Source organism: Tubulanus polymorphus, chromosome 7 (assembly GCF_964204645.1).
Source record: "Tubulanus polymorphus chromosome 7, tnTubPoly1.2, whole genome shotgun sequence".
Taxonomy (NCBI): Eukaryota; Metazoa; Nemertea; class Palaeonemertea; order Tubulaniformes; family Tubulanidae; genus Tubulanus; species Tubulanus polymorphus.
In genome coordinates this window covers 15,079,826-15,095,542 of record NC_134031.1, presented here as the reverse complement: position 1 = coordinate 15,095,542, position 15,717 = coordinate 15,079,826, and the positions used below count along the sequence as shown (strand labels likewise).

Sequence of the window (15,717 nt, the reverse complement as noted above, 5' to 3'; positions counted from 1 at the left end):
TATTTTCAGAGTAAAAGAGAGATGCGAGCACAGAAGAGTCAGATTGAATGAAGCGAATACTTTACATCAATTCTTCCGAGATGTTGATGATGAAGAAGCTTGGATCAGGTAAAGACTGAAAATAATTGATCTTCTACATTTAATGCTTTGCGTTCTGGGGAATCTTGAGTTGTTGATTGTTATTGATTAGATTGACTTACATTGATTAAATATGACTCTTGAACTTTCGAGCCACTGGGATCTAGGTTCTGAATGAAGCCTAGTTTAGATTAGGTTCAGCTTATAAAACAATGATATTGATGATGATATTATTTTAACGTTTGTAGAGAGAAGAAATTACTGGTCGGTTCGGATGATTTCGGTAAAGATTTAACCGGTGTTCAGAATCTACGTAAGAAACACAAACGCCTCGACGCGGAGATCACGAGCCACGAGCCGGCGATCACTCACGTTCAGGAGATGGGCCGCCAGTTGATGGAGGAGACGACACTCGGGTCGGAGGAGATCCAAACGCGTATCGACCAGCTGAGCGCAAACTGGGACGAGTTGAAAGAGATGACGACGACGCGCGGTCAGAAACTGGACGAGTCGCTCGCGTATCAGGAATTCTGTTCTGGTATTGAGGAAGAAGAGTCGTGGATCAACGAGAAACAACATCTGCTCTCCGGCGAAGATTACGGGGATACTCTTGCCGCAGTACAGGTATTCATCATCATCATCTTCAATTGACAGGTTCCAGTTCCACAGTTCTGAGTTAGATTTGATTCTAGAGTTAAAACATTGAAAATGAACTGATTTTAACTCTGATTTAACTTTAACTCACAACTGTGGAACCGGACCCTGATCTTTAGAAGGTTTTTCGAGTCCATTTTCATCTGCTTCGACGTCTCACTTTGTTTAATCTTGAAATATTTGCGTTGAAGAACAATTTTTCCTCGTTCTAAAGTACGTCGGTATAATAAGATAAAAACCCACTATGTACAAATTGAAAGAATTTTAAAATCGAGAATTTATTTATTCAAAAAATCTAAAATGAAGTACACGACGTTTCAATCTTACCCTAAAGATCAACGTTAGGTGTGATTTTATCACTAAAAACGGAGGGTGTATATATACAGAAGATAACATTATAAGAACATTAAACCGTATATATAAGAGCCTTTTCACTTGAACCCAGCTTTCTCGGTTAATCAGCAGGACCAAGTTCCACAGTTCCGTGTTAAGATTCGACTCAAGAATTAAATCATCGAAATGAACTAATCTCAACTCAGAGTTAACTCGAACTCACGACTGTGGAACCGGGTCCTGCACGATTTTAATCTAATTTTCGCTTTACAAAATGAGTGCGTACTTAACGAATAACTTGATCACAATTCTCAGATAGTCGGAATCTAAACTAACTAGCCCGAAGCATATTAAATGATTTTTCGAATATTCATGATTTACGAACCATTCGTTGTATTCCCGGTTTAATCCGTGAGTGAGTAATGAATCGGAATGATTATTTTACTGATGGAATATACATGTGTTTGCGTTTATTTTAGGGGTTGATTAAGAAACACGACGTTTTCGCTACTGATTTCCAAGTTCATCAAGATCGATGCACAGAAATCTACAAGGAAGGAGACAAACTGATCGAAGAGGTAACAAAATACAACGATTCCAACCGTCATAACCATGGCTACCGCGGTTGATCCATTGTTTGTAATATTGATGATGATTTATGTTTCATTAAACACATGAAGAAATACAAATTATAATAGTGAACATACTGTATAGCCGTTAAATAGAGGAGGCCATGAAAGCCTACTGTCTGTCACGCATGCTCTCCGTGCGACGTTTCGGTCCGTAATTTTGTTAATAATTGGTTTATCTCTAAATATTATGCATCAATTTGTTCAGTAAGGAATTTGCATTCAGAAATAAATCATGAAGTGGCATAGATTTGTTTGTATTTTCATCTATCAGCGATAGTTTCCCTAGCAAACGCTCGCATAATGCTTAAAAACGGCTTTTACAGCCCATCACGTGGCGCCACCCACTGTATTTTGATATGCTAATGAGCAGGTGATGACGTCACTGTAACATTTCCGAGCGTCTGCTGAGCGGATTTTTCAGCATTACGCGAGCGTATGCGGAGTAAACTATCACTTATAAATGAAAACAAAAACAACTTTAGTAAAAATTGTTGTTTATTTCTGAATGCAAATTCCACACTGAACAAATTGATGCGTAATAAAGGTAGATAAACTGTTTATTAATGAAATTACGGACCAAAACGTCGCATGGAGAGCAGGTGTGACTGACAGTAGGGGCTTTTGTCATGGCAAAGACAATTACAATACATATTGAAATTGAAAATGATATTAGTAAAGATGAATTGAATTTGTTTTAGGGTAATCATAACGCGGAGAGTATTTCGGCTCGTTGTTCGGCTCTCAGAGAGAAACTCGAGGATTTAATGGCCGCCGCTGACAGACGTAAAGCTAAACTCATCGATAATTCGGCGTTCCTTCAATTCATCTGGAAAACGGACGTAGTTGAAAGTTGGATCGGTAAGAGATAGATTTTACACTTGATTCCACTGTTCTGGGGAAGAATTTGACTTAACACTTTCAGTGCGTATACACCGCAGTGCAGTGTATGAATCAGTGATGGATTTTACTGGTACACCGCACTGCGGTGTATTGGTGTAATTAGTAATTAGTTTTTATCTCTATTGAAAGATGGCAGCACCTGTCAAACATAGTGAAATACTAGTAACTAACGATACACCGCGCCGCGGTGTAGACTCACTATAGTGGTATTCCCCTTATTCAACACACTAGGGGATTTTTCAAAATTTTCAAATTATCCCCAGCACTATAGGGTATTGATTAGTCAGCACTGAAAGGGTTAACACGTTAATCATTGGAAATGAACAAACAACTTTGTGACTAGGTTCACGTGTATTGTTGAATCGGGTTCACCTGTATCGTTGAACCGGTTTCATCTGTATTGTTGAATCGCGGTCACCTGTATTGTTGAATTCACTTATGTTGTTGAATCTCAAAAGATTGATAATGATTTTCTCCAATGTTTATAGCTGATAAGGAAACTCAAGTTCGCTCTGAAGACTATGGCCGCGATCTCTCGTCGGTTCAAACCCTTCTCACTAAACAGGAAACTTTCGACGCCGGTTTACAGGCGTTTGAGAAGGAAGGAATACAGACTATCACCGCTCTTAAAGATCAGCTCGTCGCTGCCGAACACGTTCAAACTGTCGCTATTGAGAAACGATACGATGACGTCATCCGAAGGTAAAACGGCCGCAAGATCTCATTTCTCGGAATTAAATTTTGATTACTATAGGGTATTTCAAAAGATCTTTTGATCTGTGAAGCGCTCTGTGCGAAGCCCGGTCTGAGCCTCATTTTTGTGTGGATCTAAATTAAATTTTCTATTTGAATTCGATTTTTCAGATGGCAGAAATTGTTGGCCGATTCCGAGTCTCGTAAACAGCGTTTACTGCGGTTACAGGATCAGTATCGTCAGGTGGAGGATCTGTATCTGACGTTCGCTAAGAGGGCTTCGGCGTTTAACAGCTGGTTCGAGAACGCCGAGGAAGATTTGACCGATCCAGTTCGTTGTAATTCGATCGAAGAGATCAGAGTGAGTTTATATATCGGGTTTTACCAAACCCGGCGGGGCGGTTACTTTATTTTAGGACCTGGGCCAGTTGCTCGAAAGTTGGTTAAAGTTAACCAGTGGCTAGATGACGCGGAGACAATTGAAAGTTCATTTTTACTATGGTATTTATCCACCGGTTATCTTAAACCAACTTTTGAGCAACTCGCCCCTGGTTTATAATGTAATCGGTGGCTGGTGTCTCAACAATCCACAATGGTTCCCAGGTTTGAATTCTTGTGATAGGAAAGAGTTCCCTTGGCGAATAGGTTCTTCTCTGGCCCCTCTTTCTCGCATAAAAAAGAAATTTTCTACTTAACTCATAATTCCTCTGGCGTGGAATACAGTGGTTTGAGGGATAGGAAAAACTTGGTTACTACTATCTTGAGTCAGTTTTCACAGAAAATGACTTAGAAATTTAATATTTTAAAGATTAACTTACTGCATCTGTATATTCACATAACAATGAACTGATCGATGTGGTTTTCGATTTCAAGGCTCTTCACGAAGCGCACGAACAGTTCAAAGCGTCGCTCGGAACGGCTCAGGCCGATTTCGACCGACTCGCCGAACTCGACAAACAGATCAAGAGTTTCAACGTCGGTCCGAATCCGTATACGTGGTTTACGATGGAAGCGCTCGACGACACGTGGAAAAACCTGCAGAAAATCATCAAAGAACGCGACCAGGAGTTGGAACGCGAGCGCGAGCGACAGGAGGAGAACGATCGTTTGAGGATACAGTTCGCTGACAAAGCCAATCACTTCCACTCGTGGCTGACGGATACGCGTACGGCGATGATGGAAGCGACCGGTTCGCTCGAGGAACAGCTCGAACAAACTAAACGCAAGTCGGCGGAGGTCAGAGCGCAGAAAGGTCAACTGAAACATATCGAGGATTTGGGAGCTTCGCTGGAGGAGAGACTGATCCTGGATAACAGGTACTGACGCCCTCTTCATTGCCCCCCTCTCTCGTCTTTGACACCCCTCCCCATCACTTACCCCTCTAGACCATCTCTGGCTCCGTTTAACCTTCATTGAGTTGTGAATGTAAAACTGATATGTTTGTATTGTTACGTTGTAGGTACACGGAACACAGTACGGTAGGATTAGCTCAACAATGGGATCAACTGGATCAGCTCGGAATGAGAATGCAGCATAACCTCGAACAACAAATACAAGCTAGAAACCAGAGTGGTGTATCGGAGGACTCATTGAAAGAGTTCAGCATGATGTTCAAGTGAGTTTCCTAATGTGGTATCTAAACTGAATGTTTCAACATTCCTACTGGTGTATCTAAACTGAATGTTTCAACATTCCTACTGGTGTATCTAAACTGAATGTTTCAACATTCCTACTGGTGTATCTAAACTAAACGTATCAACATTCCTACTGGGTGTATCTAAACTAAAAGTTTCAACATTCCTACTGGGGGTATCTAAACTAAACATTTCAACATTCCTACTGGTTGTATCTAAACTGAATGTTTCAGCATTCCTACTTGTGGTATCTAAACTGAATGTTACAACATGTAATTATTTGAATGTTTCAGACATTTCGACAAGGATAAATCCGGACGTTTGGACCATCACGAGTTTAAATCATGTCTCCGAGCTCTTGGTTACGATTTACCGATGGTGGAAGAAGGACAGACAGACCCAGAATTCCAGGCCATATTAGACTCAACCGATCCGAACAGGTCAGCATCTAACCCTTGCCCCTCCTCTGTTATTGCGACTTACAGCTGGTCGAGTTGAACGGTCAACGAACTGTAATTTACCGATTTATTTCCGATTCAGGGATGGTTATATATCGTTACAAGAATACATGGCGTTCATGATCAGTCGCGAGACGGAGAACGTACAAACGAGTCAAGAGATCATCGAGGCGTTCCGCGCTCTTACATCCGACGAGAAACCGTATATAACGACGAACGAGCTATACGCCGTAAGTATATGTGGCAAGCGGCGAGTCACCAGGTGTCGCCAGTGTGCCGGATTCCACTTCAGTCGACCTTGAAGGCGACTTTATCGAAACGTACTCGTAGCCGAGTACCCCGTCTGCGCAGTTATCGACGCATGTACTCGTTTTGGTATTCGGCACATTTATCTAAGGGTATACTCAATTTTGGGTACTGTACTTGCCATGCTCAAGAGCATGGTGAGGCTGAGTATACAGTGTGAGTATACAGTGTTTTCAATAAGAGCCAGGTCCCAGGTCCATGTTGTTTGTAAAGGACCCGCCTGTTTTTTCAAACCAGCTTTCATTTCCGGGACTGCGACATATTATGGGACCCTCCTGTTTTTCAAAGGGACCTGGCTTGTTAATTTCTTATTGAAAACACTGGTATACCCGAGAAAAGAAAATGGCGGCCACTCATTTAGTTTGTTGCAACGAAAATCAACAAAACGACTCCACTAAGAATACTCAGAATTGGGTACCCTATACTCGTCAAGTACCGTACCCAGAATTGGGTACGTTTCAATAAATTCGCCTTTGGTCGACATTAATGGGTTTGAAGACTGTAAACTGCGGAACTTGATGTTGAATATTATTTTCAGTTGTTTATACCATTGTCCGTTTCGTGTTTTTCAGAATCTGTCTAAAGAACAGGCCGATTATTGTTTGCGTCATATGAAGCCGTACACGGATAAGTCCGGTCACGAGCTGATGGATGCGTGGGACTACACCGATTTCACAAATTCATTATTCGCTAATTAATATTTATACACGCAATATTGAATAGCGAGTGTTTATCCGTAGATAACACTGCGTAGCTTTGATCTATTCTAGCTGTCTGGTACCGTGGTAGCTATCTAGTAGCTTTCTGGTAATATTTAATCATTGTCTTAGTGTTCGAATAAACCTTGCTATTTATGAAAACCCTAAATTCTCGGAGTTCGTGTGAAATTATTTCATTAAATTTTTAATTCTTCGTCGATGAATGGCGTCAGTAATAATTAGGGCTCACTTTTTGGGGAGCTATTCCACGTTTTGCGAAATTATAACGAATCAATATTATTGATTATTCTCTGTATGATAATCAATGCAATGCTATAGTCACTACCCGTAATTATAAACGGCATGCTTTCGATATATAGGATTCATATATACGCTAAAATGTATCAATAATAATGTGTAGTATCAGCTCTTCGTGAAATGTAACGATATAAAATCTGGATGTATTGGTGATTGGTGATATAATAATAAATTGTGGCTTTGCTTTCATATAACGTCTTATGACTTATGTACGTAGGTAATACGTCTAATGACTTATGTGGATTGCTGGTAAAGCCATTAAGAGGAATTGAAGTCAGAACTGAACCAAGCAATGACGAACGACGAAGATCGGATATAGCTGATAAAAATGGAATATATTTGATAAAGCATTCGTTTATGAAATACATAGAGATATTTTGTAAAATATACTCTTAGCAGTACCAGTAATTATGTAAGATTAACCACGGGGTCATTCATTTATTACGTACGCATGAAATTTAACTTTTTCAACCCTCCCTCCCTTCTGTGTGCAATATCTGCCATTTTTTCATACACATTAAGCACTACAGTACGCAATTTCACTGACCCTTCCCCTAATGCGTACGTAATAAATAAATGATCCTTACTTAAAATTAAAACCAAGTGAGAATCTTTCCTTGAGCAGTAGATCTCGCTTTATTTCGATCATTAGGATCAAGAAAATTCATCCAGTTTATGGGAAATGCAGATTAAAAGTCATTTTGTTGTATATTAATGAACAAATGGACTGGAAATAATATCCGGACCAAAATCCGGATTAAGGAGGTTTGACTGTATAGAGAACATAGCACCAAACAATTATAGATTATTAAAGCCTGTCGTACCGAGCCCGGAGCCAGTTAACCCTGATTTATAAAACGAGGTTCTCGTATTTCGATCGCTGGTTTAAACTTGTAAGAATTGTTTGATAGATTTACATAATCTCGTAGCACCGAGAACCAGATCATCGTAATCTAATTCAGCAATGGAAATTCTTAACTTGTTACTACACGCACCAGTCGACGAGAACCTACAAAAGGACAAAACTGTGGTTCACCGAAATAAGACTTCAGTATCAATGGAATCTAGATATCAATCAATCTTACTTCTTGCCAACGTGGAATGTGACATGAAATTTCTCTTCGGCAAATTTTAATAAATCCTCGGCATTTTTATCGTCTGGCAATTCCAACCAGATAAAATAACCTCCCTATAATTCAATATCGAATATCATTGATCATTCATTAAACATTCTAACACAGCAGACGATATTGAAAGAGCAGAGAATTTACTCACGTTCGGTTTCGTGAATGAAACAGTTTTAGGTACAAGTTCGTCAAGAATTTCTAGAGTTTTCGTCATTTTGCGCTGAAAGTGAAATATCGAATATGAAACTGTAGTTCAGGAGCAGCAGAAGGAGTAGGAGAATGGAGCTGAAAGAGGAAGATTATCAAACCTTGTATTCAACTCGAGCAATTTGAACTTGTTTTTGTACGAGTCCCATTTGTAAAGCACTAGTAATAATTGTCGACGTATATTGACACGTGTTTCCTCCGCTTTGCACCAAAGACCTGTCAAACAGATTCTCAATAATAGAAAAACAATTATCCGTGTTAAATTATCATATTAATTAAGATGTCGTTAGCGTTTTTAAAGACGCTTTAATGGCGCACGCGACTAGCAGTGAGAGGATAAATCGTAATCCACCATCAGAATTTGAGGATGAACATTTAAATCCGTTGTGGGTTGAATAGGTACGTACGAGTTAGAAATGAAATCGACGATTTCTGTTGAGGCTTCGATCCAACCGCATCTCATCGACGGAGCCAATAGTTTAGAAAACGTACAATTTGAGATAACATTTCCTTCTTTATATTCAGCACCGTGACTAGAAAGAGAAACGATTAGAATTGGATACTTCTCATGAGATATGAAATACAAGGGGTAGGAGGGGAGTGGGATACATGGGGAGGTGAGGGATACATGGGAGGGATACACGCAGAGTAGGATACACGGGGAGTAGGGGAATGGGATAAGTGGGGAGGAATACACGGGGAGGATGGGAGTGGGATACTTGGGGAGGATTGGAGTGGGATACATGGGGTGGGATACACGGGGAGGGATACACAGGGAGGAGGGGAGGGATACACGGGGAGGAGAGGAGGGATACATGGGGAGGAGAGGAGGGATACATGGGGAGGGATACACAGTGAGGAGTGGGATACACGGGGAGGATTGGAGTGGGATACATGGGGTGGGATACTAGGGGAGGAGGGGAGTGGGATACAAGGGGAGGGATATGGAGAGGAGGGATACATGGCGATGAGGGAGTTGGACACACTGGGAGGTGGTAAGGGGAATTACCTGGAATCAAATTCTATCAGTCGTTTCGGAGCTTGAGAACGATCATCAAAATAAAGTAAATTATAAACATCGTCTGAGACGATTAAACAATTCTGTTTACGGGTGAGTTGCAACAGTTCCTGACATCGATCTGTAAAATCGTAGCAATTCATAGATATAGACAACGCAAACCGAATTACCTTAAAACTGGATCTAATGAATAACCGTGTCTTCACAAGCTCGTTGAACCCGGGTTTCAATGTACCTCAGTTCGACGAAAACCTGCGTTCACTTTACAGTTAACGCAGTTTCGGTTGTAAGAATCGAGTTCAAGGTCAATTGTGGCACCCGAAACCTGCATTTAAACGTGGGTTTACCATCTACACTAGGGAATATGCAGAGTTTTACGTGAGCGCGGAGTGTCCCCTTTTTCAAAAAGAGTTTCTAAAGCGCGGTTTTTGTGGAAAACTCGTAACAACACATAACCCTGCTACAAGAAGCAAGTGTAGACGTAGCTTTACACTTACCATCCGTATAGGAAAATCCTCCAGGGTTGTTGAACACAGGAATCATGTAAATCATAGATTTAAAAAGTTTCTCCGTGGATTTCTGGAAATTCTGCGGGCAATGTTTGTTGATTAACTTCTCAAGTTCTTCGATGATCATTCCCTGACTGTCGCAGGGAACTGGAAATAATTACGCGTAAATTAAAAAGAGTTCCGATGTTAAATGATTGTATCAGGGCGAGTTACGGAGGTCTTACCCGGAACTGGTTTAAATCCCAGATCTGGAATGACTTGGGTCACGTAAAAATACGTCGGCTCTTCTATGAATACGACATCTCCGGGTCTGAACAGCAGCGACAGTATCAGGTGCAGCCCATGAGTGGCACCTGCACTAGCGAACAGATTATCACTGGAAATAAGGACGATAAATGCAGGGGCTTCGACAGGAGCACGAAGAAATTAAAAGGGCAAGTTAGTTAGCTGTCCATGTATTCAAAACGAGAATCTAGAAATTTCAGAGCATTTTCATACAATTTCTAGACACTTGAGGTATATTTAAGAGAATATAAGCCAGTTCTCTTAATAACAGGAACAGATTTTTACGAACCTCAAAACTTTAGTACCGTATTCAGTAGTCAGGAATTTTGCCAATTCTTCGAGAAATTCCAGATCTCCCTGTGATTCACCGTATTGGAACGACAATGTTTTATTCGCTATATCTCGAGGCTGAAAGTAAAACAGTGAACAGTGTATAAAAGATTTATCGATGAAAACTTTACCGGTAATCGATCTGTTTGTTGATCGAGGTTGAAATACAAAATTCGAACTTTACAATTCTGTGCTGTGTTGCTTTGAGGACGAGTTCAGCAGCTAAACCGCGCAGATAGCTATCGGGACATCCAGCACAAAGAGACAACATCATGATTTTACTCTAAAAGAGAACATTCGAGTGAGATTTTATTATTCGATCAACAACACACTGTCACAGTCAATCTCACTGACTGAGACACTGACGACATTGACAGCGGCCTGCACTTGTTGCAGTTGTGGTATACGAAGCCTGTAGGCTGTTACTAGTTCAAGGTATGAACGATATAAAGAATAACCAATACCTTACTACCACTTTCCACAAACACCTGACACACGATACAATAGATAAAGCTCAACTGACATATGCTTGAGGGTGGGTGAACTGTAAACGTCAAAACTATATTCATATCCGGGTTTTCCGAAATGACGTCATTAAGAGGCTATTGGTACAATACGGATTTAGCCTATTAGACTTATATTTGTAAAATCCGGAATCGGACTCATAGATATGTTATGTTCGAAGCGGGCGGGTCGACAGATCTCCAGATTGCCGACTACACGGAATCATTTCTAACTGTGAATTGAGGTAAGAACAATTGAATGAACATTTGAATAAGCATCATTGAACGTCGTGGCAGGGTCGGAAGTGTGGCCCGAGATAATTCGTGCACACGGCCTGCGCAGGTGACTCTAACGGGCGCCCCGCGGTTTACATAGACGAATTGAGTCTAAGACTAGTGACAGCCGTTCTTATCGGCCTATAAAACTAAGGCAATTGGGGACATTTATTTTCTCCCGTTATTACTGAAATATATTAACGATATATTATAGATACGAAAACATACAAATATGCACAAGTGGGACTATCAGGGGGTAGCATACAATTTCAGACCTTTGAAAACATTTTGCAACATTTGTCATTATTGTCTTATTAGTCTAGTATCCAAGAATAGTTTATAGTGAATAGTGAATAGTGAATTTTATGATGTTATATCTTTGCCAATAAAACTTCTGGGAATAATTCTCAGATCATGTCTGGGCTTACAGCTGAAACTAGGTGAGTTGGTCGGCGCCACTGTTTCTACACGGATTGGTGCCCAACGATCGGACTCTGCGTTTAACTTTATCTAGGCTAATCCAATAACTCGTTGATGGTCCGAAGACATTGAAATTTGGATATTGAACTCTCCGGGCTATTAGTTAAGGTTTGTATCTATCACACTAACACAAGTTCAAGACCAAAATCAATATTCTTATCGCTACAGTCGCGACGGTGCCTTTTAGGCACTGTGGATAAAAAAAATATGCTTACCAGTAGGTTATCAGTATCTAAACAGAAATGCTCTAGCTTGTCGTGTGACAAAACTGCGCCCTGCAAGTCGATCTGTTAATCTCAGGTAAATGAATGTCAATCTACGAAAAATGAATCTCATTCTCAGTTAGACGAATTTCTTCACGATCGGATACTATACGAATGTTATGAATTTTGGTATCACACAGTGTTTCTTGCCTCATATCCCATCGACCCCGTGGTGTCTCAAGTTGACCTACCATGCCTACGTCTTTGCAAACTTGTGGTCGCTCTCGCCAATTTGTTTTAAACGATTATAATTATTTCTATAACTTTTATTTGAAAACTTGTCGATATGACCACATGTAGGCAGTGACGACGATGGCGACCAACAACGATGGAATATTATCACTTTGTGAAGGATGCGCGGATCGTAACCTGCGCTGTCTCACTGCTGATCTTATGCTTAAAGCAACACAACATAGAATTGTAAGTTGCTTTAAGACATCACCGATGCTTTTTGAACAGATTTTGTTCGGGATTTTTCATAAAGCCGTTCATGATTTGAATGTAATCACTGAATATATCTGAGAGTATATAATATTGTGTATTATAGGCTCGTGATAAAGAGAATGGAGCGATCTCGTTTAAATACGGCGAAGATCAAGGAGATCCTGGATTTCTCGAAGAATTAGCAAAATTTCTGACAACTGAATACGGAACTAAAGTTGGCAGGTGCGTTTTATTTAGGGGGTCAGTTTTTAGCCCAGTGATTATATTCAGGGATAAAATCACGATGGGAACTGGATCACTTTAGATATAAAATGTTTATTCTATCATAAACTAAAGACCTATTCACATATGTCCATTTTGGTACAGCATCCTCCCGAAAATAAAAACCCAATTAGATTTTTTTCTATTCTAGTGACAATTTATTCGCTACTGCAGGTGCCACTCATGGGCTGCACCTGATACTGTCGCTGCTGTTCACTCGCGGAGATGTGGTATTTCTAGAAGAGCCGACGTATATACACACGATAAAAATATCACTGGAACTCGGCTTTAAAACGATCCCAGGTGAGTGCGCGCGTTATTTCACCCTCGTCACTTTATTGGTGGAGAATTGATCGCGGCACGTCATCCTGCATGGGCGACAGGATTTAAAATATATCTATACATGAATGATTGTGTAATCATGTTTTATAAATAATGATACAATTGATATAACGAATAATATATGTAATATGTACGCATATAAACGCATACCTGTATAATCACTGGCCAAGTGGACTAGTTCTATTGGTCTACATCGTGGCCCAAGTGGTTGATACTGCATAAAGCCCAGCCACTCAAACACCCGCATTATATTCATACCCGTTCTCGCATTCATAGTTTATTTAAAACATCAACTATACGACGTCTGTTTTAACATTAGTCAGTAAAATCGTGAATTTTATCCTGTTAAGTTGGAGTCTTTTTTGTGTTCACATTTCCAGTTCCCTGCGACAGTCAGGGAATGATCATCGAAGAACTAGAAAAGTTAATCAACGAACATTGTCCGCAGAATTTTCAGAAATCCAACAAAAAACTGTATAAATCGTTGATTTATTTGATTCCGGTATTCAACAATCCAAGAGGATTCATATATTCTGAAGGTGAGGACCAACACTCGCAGTTTCGACCCAGTTAGACACTGGGACAGAGTGACAGAATTCATACTGTTGTCGTATTGATCTCGCAGATCGATGTCAGGAACTGGTAAAACTTGCCCGTAAACAAAACTCGTTATTGATGGCTGATGACGTTTATAATATACTGAATTTTGATGGAAGTTCCCACGCTCCGAAACGACTTATAGAATTCGACTCCAGGTGATTCCAATAATATCAAAACAACCCCCCGAAAGGTCCACGCCTCCATCCAGCAGGATTCTAGCCCCGACCGTTGGATCGCCGACACTTGACCTCGATCCACCGGTATACGGACGGAAAAAATGCCACCGGAAGAAATGCCAGCCGTAAAATATCACTTTTTGCACAGTAGAAAAATTGCCACCAGTAGAAAATCGAGTTATCTCAATACATGGGTTAAACTGCTATAACTATATATCAAACATCTTATTGATGATCTCTTTCTTTTTGATATCTAACTTATATTCCACTGTAACGGTATTGTATTTTTTTGTTGGAAAAAAACATTGGTGGCATGTTTCCTACTGTCATTTTCGCTGTTTTTTCCAGTGGATTTTTTTCCGGTGGCATTTTTTCCTACCGATCCAACTATATCCGTAGAAGAAATAAAGTATGAAAAATGGATTTGTGTCGGGGAATATCTATTTCTGTCGGGACGGTATAAAATGATAGTATTCTTATGCAGTCTCGAGTAATTTCGTTACATTCAAAATTCATAATTCGTTAACCTATATGATTTATATCAAAAACACATAAAGAGGATTTTGTATTTTTGTTTATACTTATAATTGTTATTATTGTAGTGGCGATGTTGAATATACGGAAGGTAATGTAATTTCAAATTGTTCATTCTCTAAACTGTTGACTCCATCGATGAGATGTGGCTGGATCGAAGCGCCATCTGGTCTTATAAAACACCTTTCAAACACGTAAGTCGCGCCAATTCAGCGTCTCAATTACTCTAACAATCTGCAATTGTTTTTCTATGTATCATTAAGAATCCGTTTCCCGTCTATTCATTTGATAGGTCTTTGGTGCACAGTGCAGGAAATACGTGTCAATATACCTCGACAATTATTACTAGTGCTTTACAAATGGGACTCGTACAAAAACAAGTTCAAATTGCTCGAGATGAATACAAGGTTTGATAATCTTCCTCTTTCAGCTCCATTCTCCTACTCCTTCTGCTGCTCCTGAACTACAGTTTCATATTCAATATTTCACTTTCAGCGCAAAATGATGAAAACTCTAGATATTTTTGAGGAACTTTTACCTAAAACTGTTTCATTCACGAAACCAAACGTGAGTAAATCCTGAGTTAATCCTCTGCTCATTCAATATCGTCTGCGGTGTAAGAATGTTTACTGATCAATGATATTCGATATTGAATTATAGGGAGGTTATTTTATCTGGGTGGAATTGCCAAACGATAAGAATGCCGAGGATTTATTGAAATTTTCAAAAGAGAAATTTGGTGTGACATTCTACCTCGGAAACAGGTATAGTCCTGAAATAGATTGAAATTATTAACTGAAAAAAGCAAAACACAGAGCAACTAATATGATTTGATGATCATATTTGTAAGACTTGTTAATTTAAATGTTATGTCAAAGTGACTTGTAAGGCATACATGGCTCGGTACGCTGGATCGCCTTATACGTTAATTTATATGTATGTATACATGTCGTCCAATGTCACTATAATAAAAATAACAATACAACACAATACAAAATTACATTTGAAATCCTGATTTGTTTTGCTTCGCACCAAGTAAGATTGGTTGATATCTAGATTCTATTAATATTTGAATTTCTGTGAACCAGGAGTTTTTCCATTGATATTTTGTAGGTTCTCGTCGACTGGTGCGTGTAGTAACAAGTTAAGAATTTCCATTGCTGAATTAGTTTACGATGACCTGGTAGTTGGTGCTACGAGATTATGTAAATCTATCAAACAATTCTTACAAGTTTAAACTGCAACGATTGAAATGCCAGAGAGAACATGTCCTCTCTGTTTAAACATAGTCACACATTCTTACAGCACGGTTTATTGGATAATCGATATTACTTATCGATCGATATTATCTACCGCAAAATGTTTTCAAAAGTTTTAATACACAAAACTTTATTTAATCTACATTATTTGGTTATATCGAAATAATGAATTTGTGAATTCAAATAAACGAAATCGGTTTCTGGATAGAAAAATACACCCTGGCAGTTTCTGCTAGTCATTTTTTCTTTGCTTCATGTATGATCCGATCTCAATCAAACCACACGTATAAACTATAGTACAATCAAAGCTTGTTATAAAGCCAGCCATTGGAGAGTGGAAATATTGGCGGCAACGAATATGTGAAAATATGGCGGTATAACGAGCTTTGACTGTAGACT

The 15,717-nt window shown here is 39.6% G+C and overlaps 3 protein-coding genes across 7 annotated transcripts in view; 2 read left to right on the top strand and 1 right to left on the bottom strand.

Moving 5' to 3' along the window:
* The window catches only part of LOC141908190 (spectrin alpha chain-like), a 32,680-nt gene extending 25,772 nt beyond the window's left edge, over positions 1–6,908 (top strand). The window contains exons 24-34 of the mRNA XM_074798091.1: positions 10–108; positions 327–702; positions 1,545–1,643; positions 2,396–2,555; positions 3,086–3,299; positions 3,462–3,651; positions 4,164–4,606; positions 4,750–4,905; positions 5,218–5,364; positions 5,465–5,612; positions 6,261–6,908. Of these exons, the coding sequence (XP_074654192.1) occupies positions 10–108; positions 327–702; positions 1,545–1,643; positions 2,396–2,555; positions 3,086–3,299; positions 3,462–3,651; positions 4,164–4,606; positions 4,750–4,905; positions 5,218–5,364; positions 5,465–5,612; positions 6,261–6,386 (2,158 nt within the window). The 3' untranslated portion in view covers positions 6,387–6,908. The remainder of the gene's footprint in view (positions 1–9; positions 109–326; positions 703–1,544; positions 1,644–2,395; positions 2,556–3,085; positions 3,300–3,461; positions 3,652–4,163; positions 4,607–4,749; positions 4,906–5,217; positions 5,365–5,464; positions 5,613–6,260) is intronic.
* A 117-nt stretch (positions 6,909–7,025) lies between these two features.
* Positions 7,026–10,761, bottom strand: LOC141908191 (uncharacterized). 2 transcript variants are annotated; one of them, XM_074798092.1, is made up of 11 exons: positions 10,645–10,761; positions 10,365–10,463; positions 10,140–10,258; positions 9,790–9,941; positions 9,554–9,712; positions 9,048–9,177; positions 8,446–8,571; positions 8,140–8,254; positions 7,980–8,051; positions 7,790–7,893; positions 7,026–7,713 (listed from the first exon to the last, which is right to left on the bottom strand). In XM_074798092.1, the coding sequence occupies exons 1-11, from the start codon at positions 10,747–10,749 to the stop codon at positions 7,590–7,592; spliced, it is 1,305 nt and encodes a 434-aa protein (XP_074654193.1). In that variant the 5' UTR covers positions 10,750–10,761; the 3' UTR covers positions 7,026–7,589. The 2 variants fall into 2 exon arrangements, with proteins under 2 accessions (XP_074654193.1, XP_074654194.1); XM_074798093.1 differs by having other exon boundaries at positions 7,630–7,729.
* Positions 10,762–10,835: 74 nt separating this feature from the next.
* Positions 10,836–15,510, top strand: LOC141908940 (uncharacterized). Of its 4 annotated transcripts, none has more exons than XM_074799238.1 (12): positions 10,868–10,928; positions 11,371–11,547; positions 12,003–12,122; positions 12,250–12,368; positions 12,559–12,710; positions 13,130–13,288; positions 13,375–13,504; positions 14,128–14,253; positions 14,352–14,466; positions 14,555–14,626; positions 14,720–14,823; positions 15,173–15,510. In XM_074799238.1, exons 3-12 carry the CDS (start codon positions 12,015–12,017, stop codon positions 15,294–15,296), a joined length of 1,209 nt encoding a protein of 402 aa, XP_074655339.1. In that variant the 5' UTR covers positions 10,868–10,928; positions 11,371–11,547; positions 12,003–12,014; the 3' UTR covers positions 15,297–15,510. The 4 variants fall into 4 exon arrangements, with proteins under 4 accessions (XP_074655340.1, XP_074655339.1, XP_074655341.1 ...); XM_074799240.1 differs by having other exon boundaries at positions 10,870–10,928; positions 11,390–11,547; XM_074799239.1 differs by lacking the exon at positions 11,371–11,547 and having other exon boundaries at positions 10,836–10,928.
* The last annotated feature ends 207 nt before the right edge of the window (positions 15,511–15,717 follow it).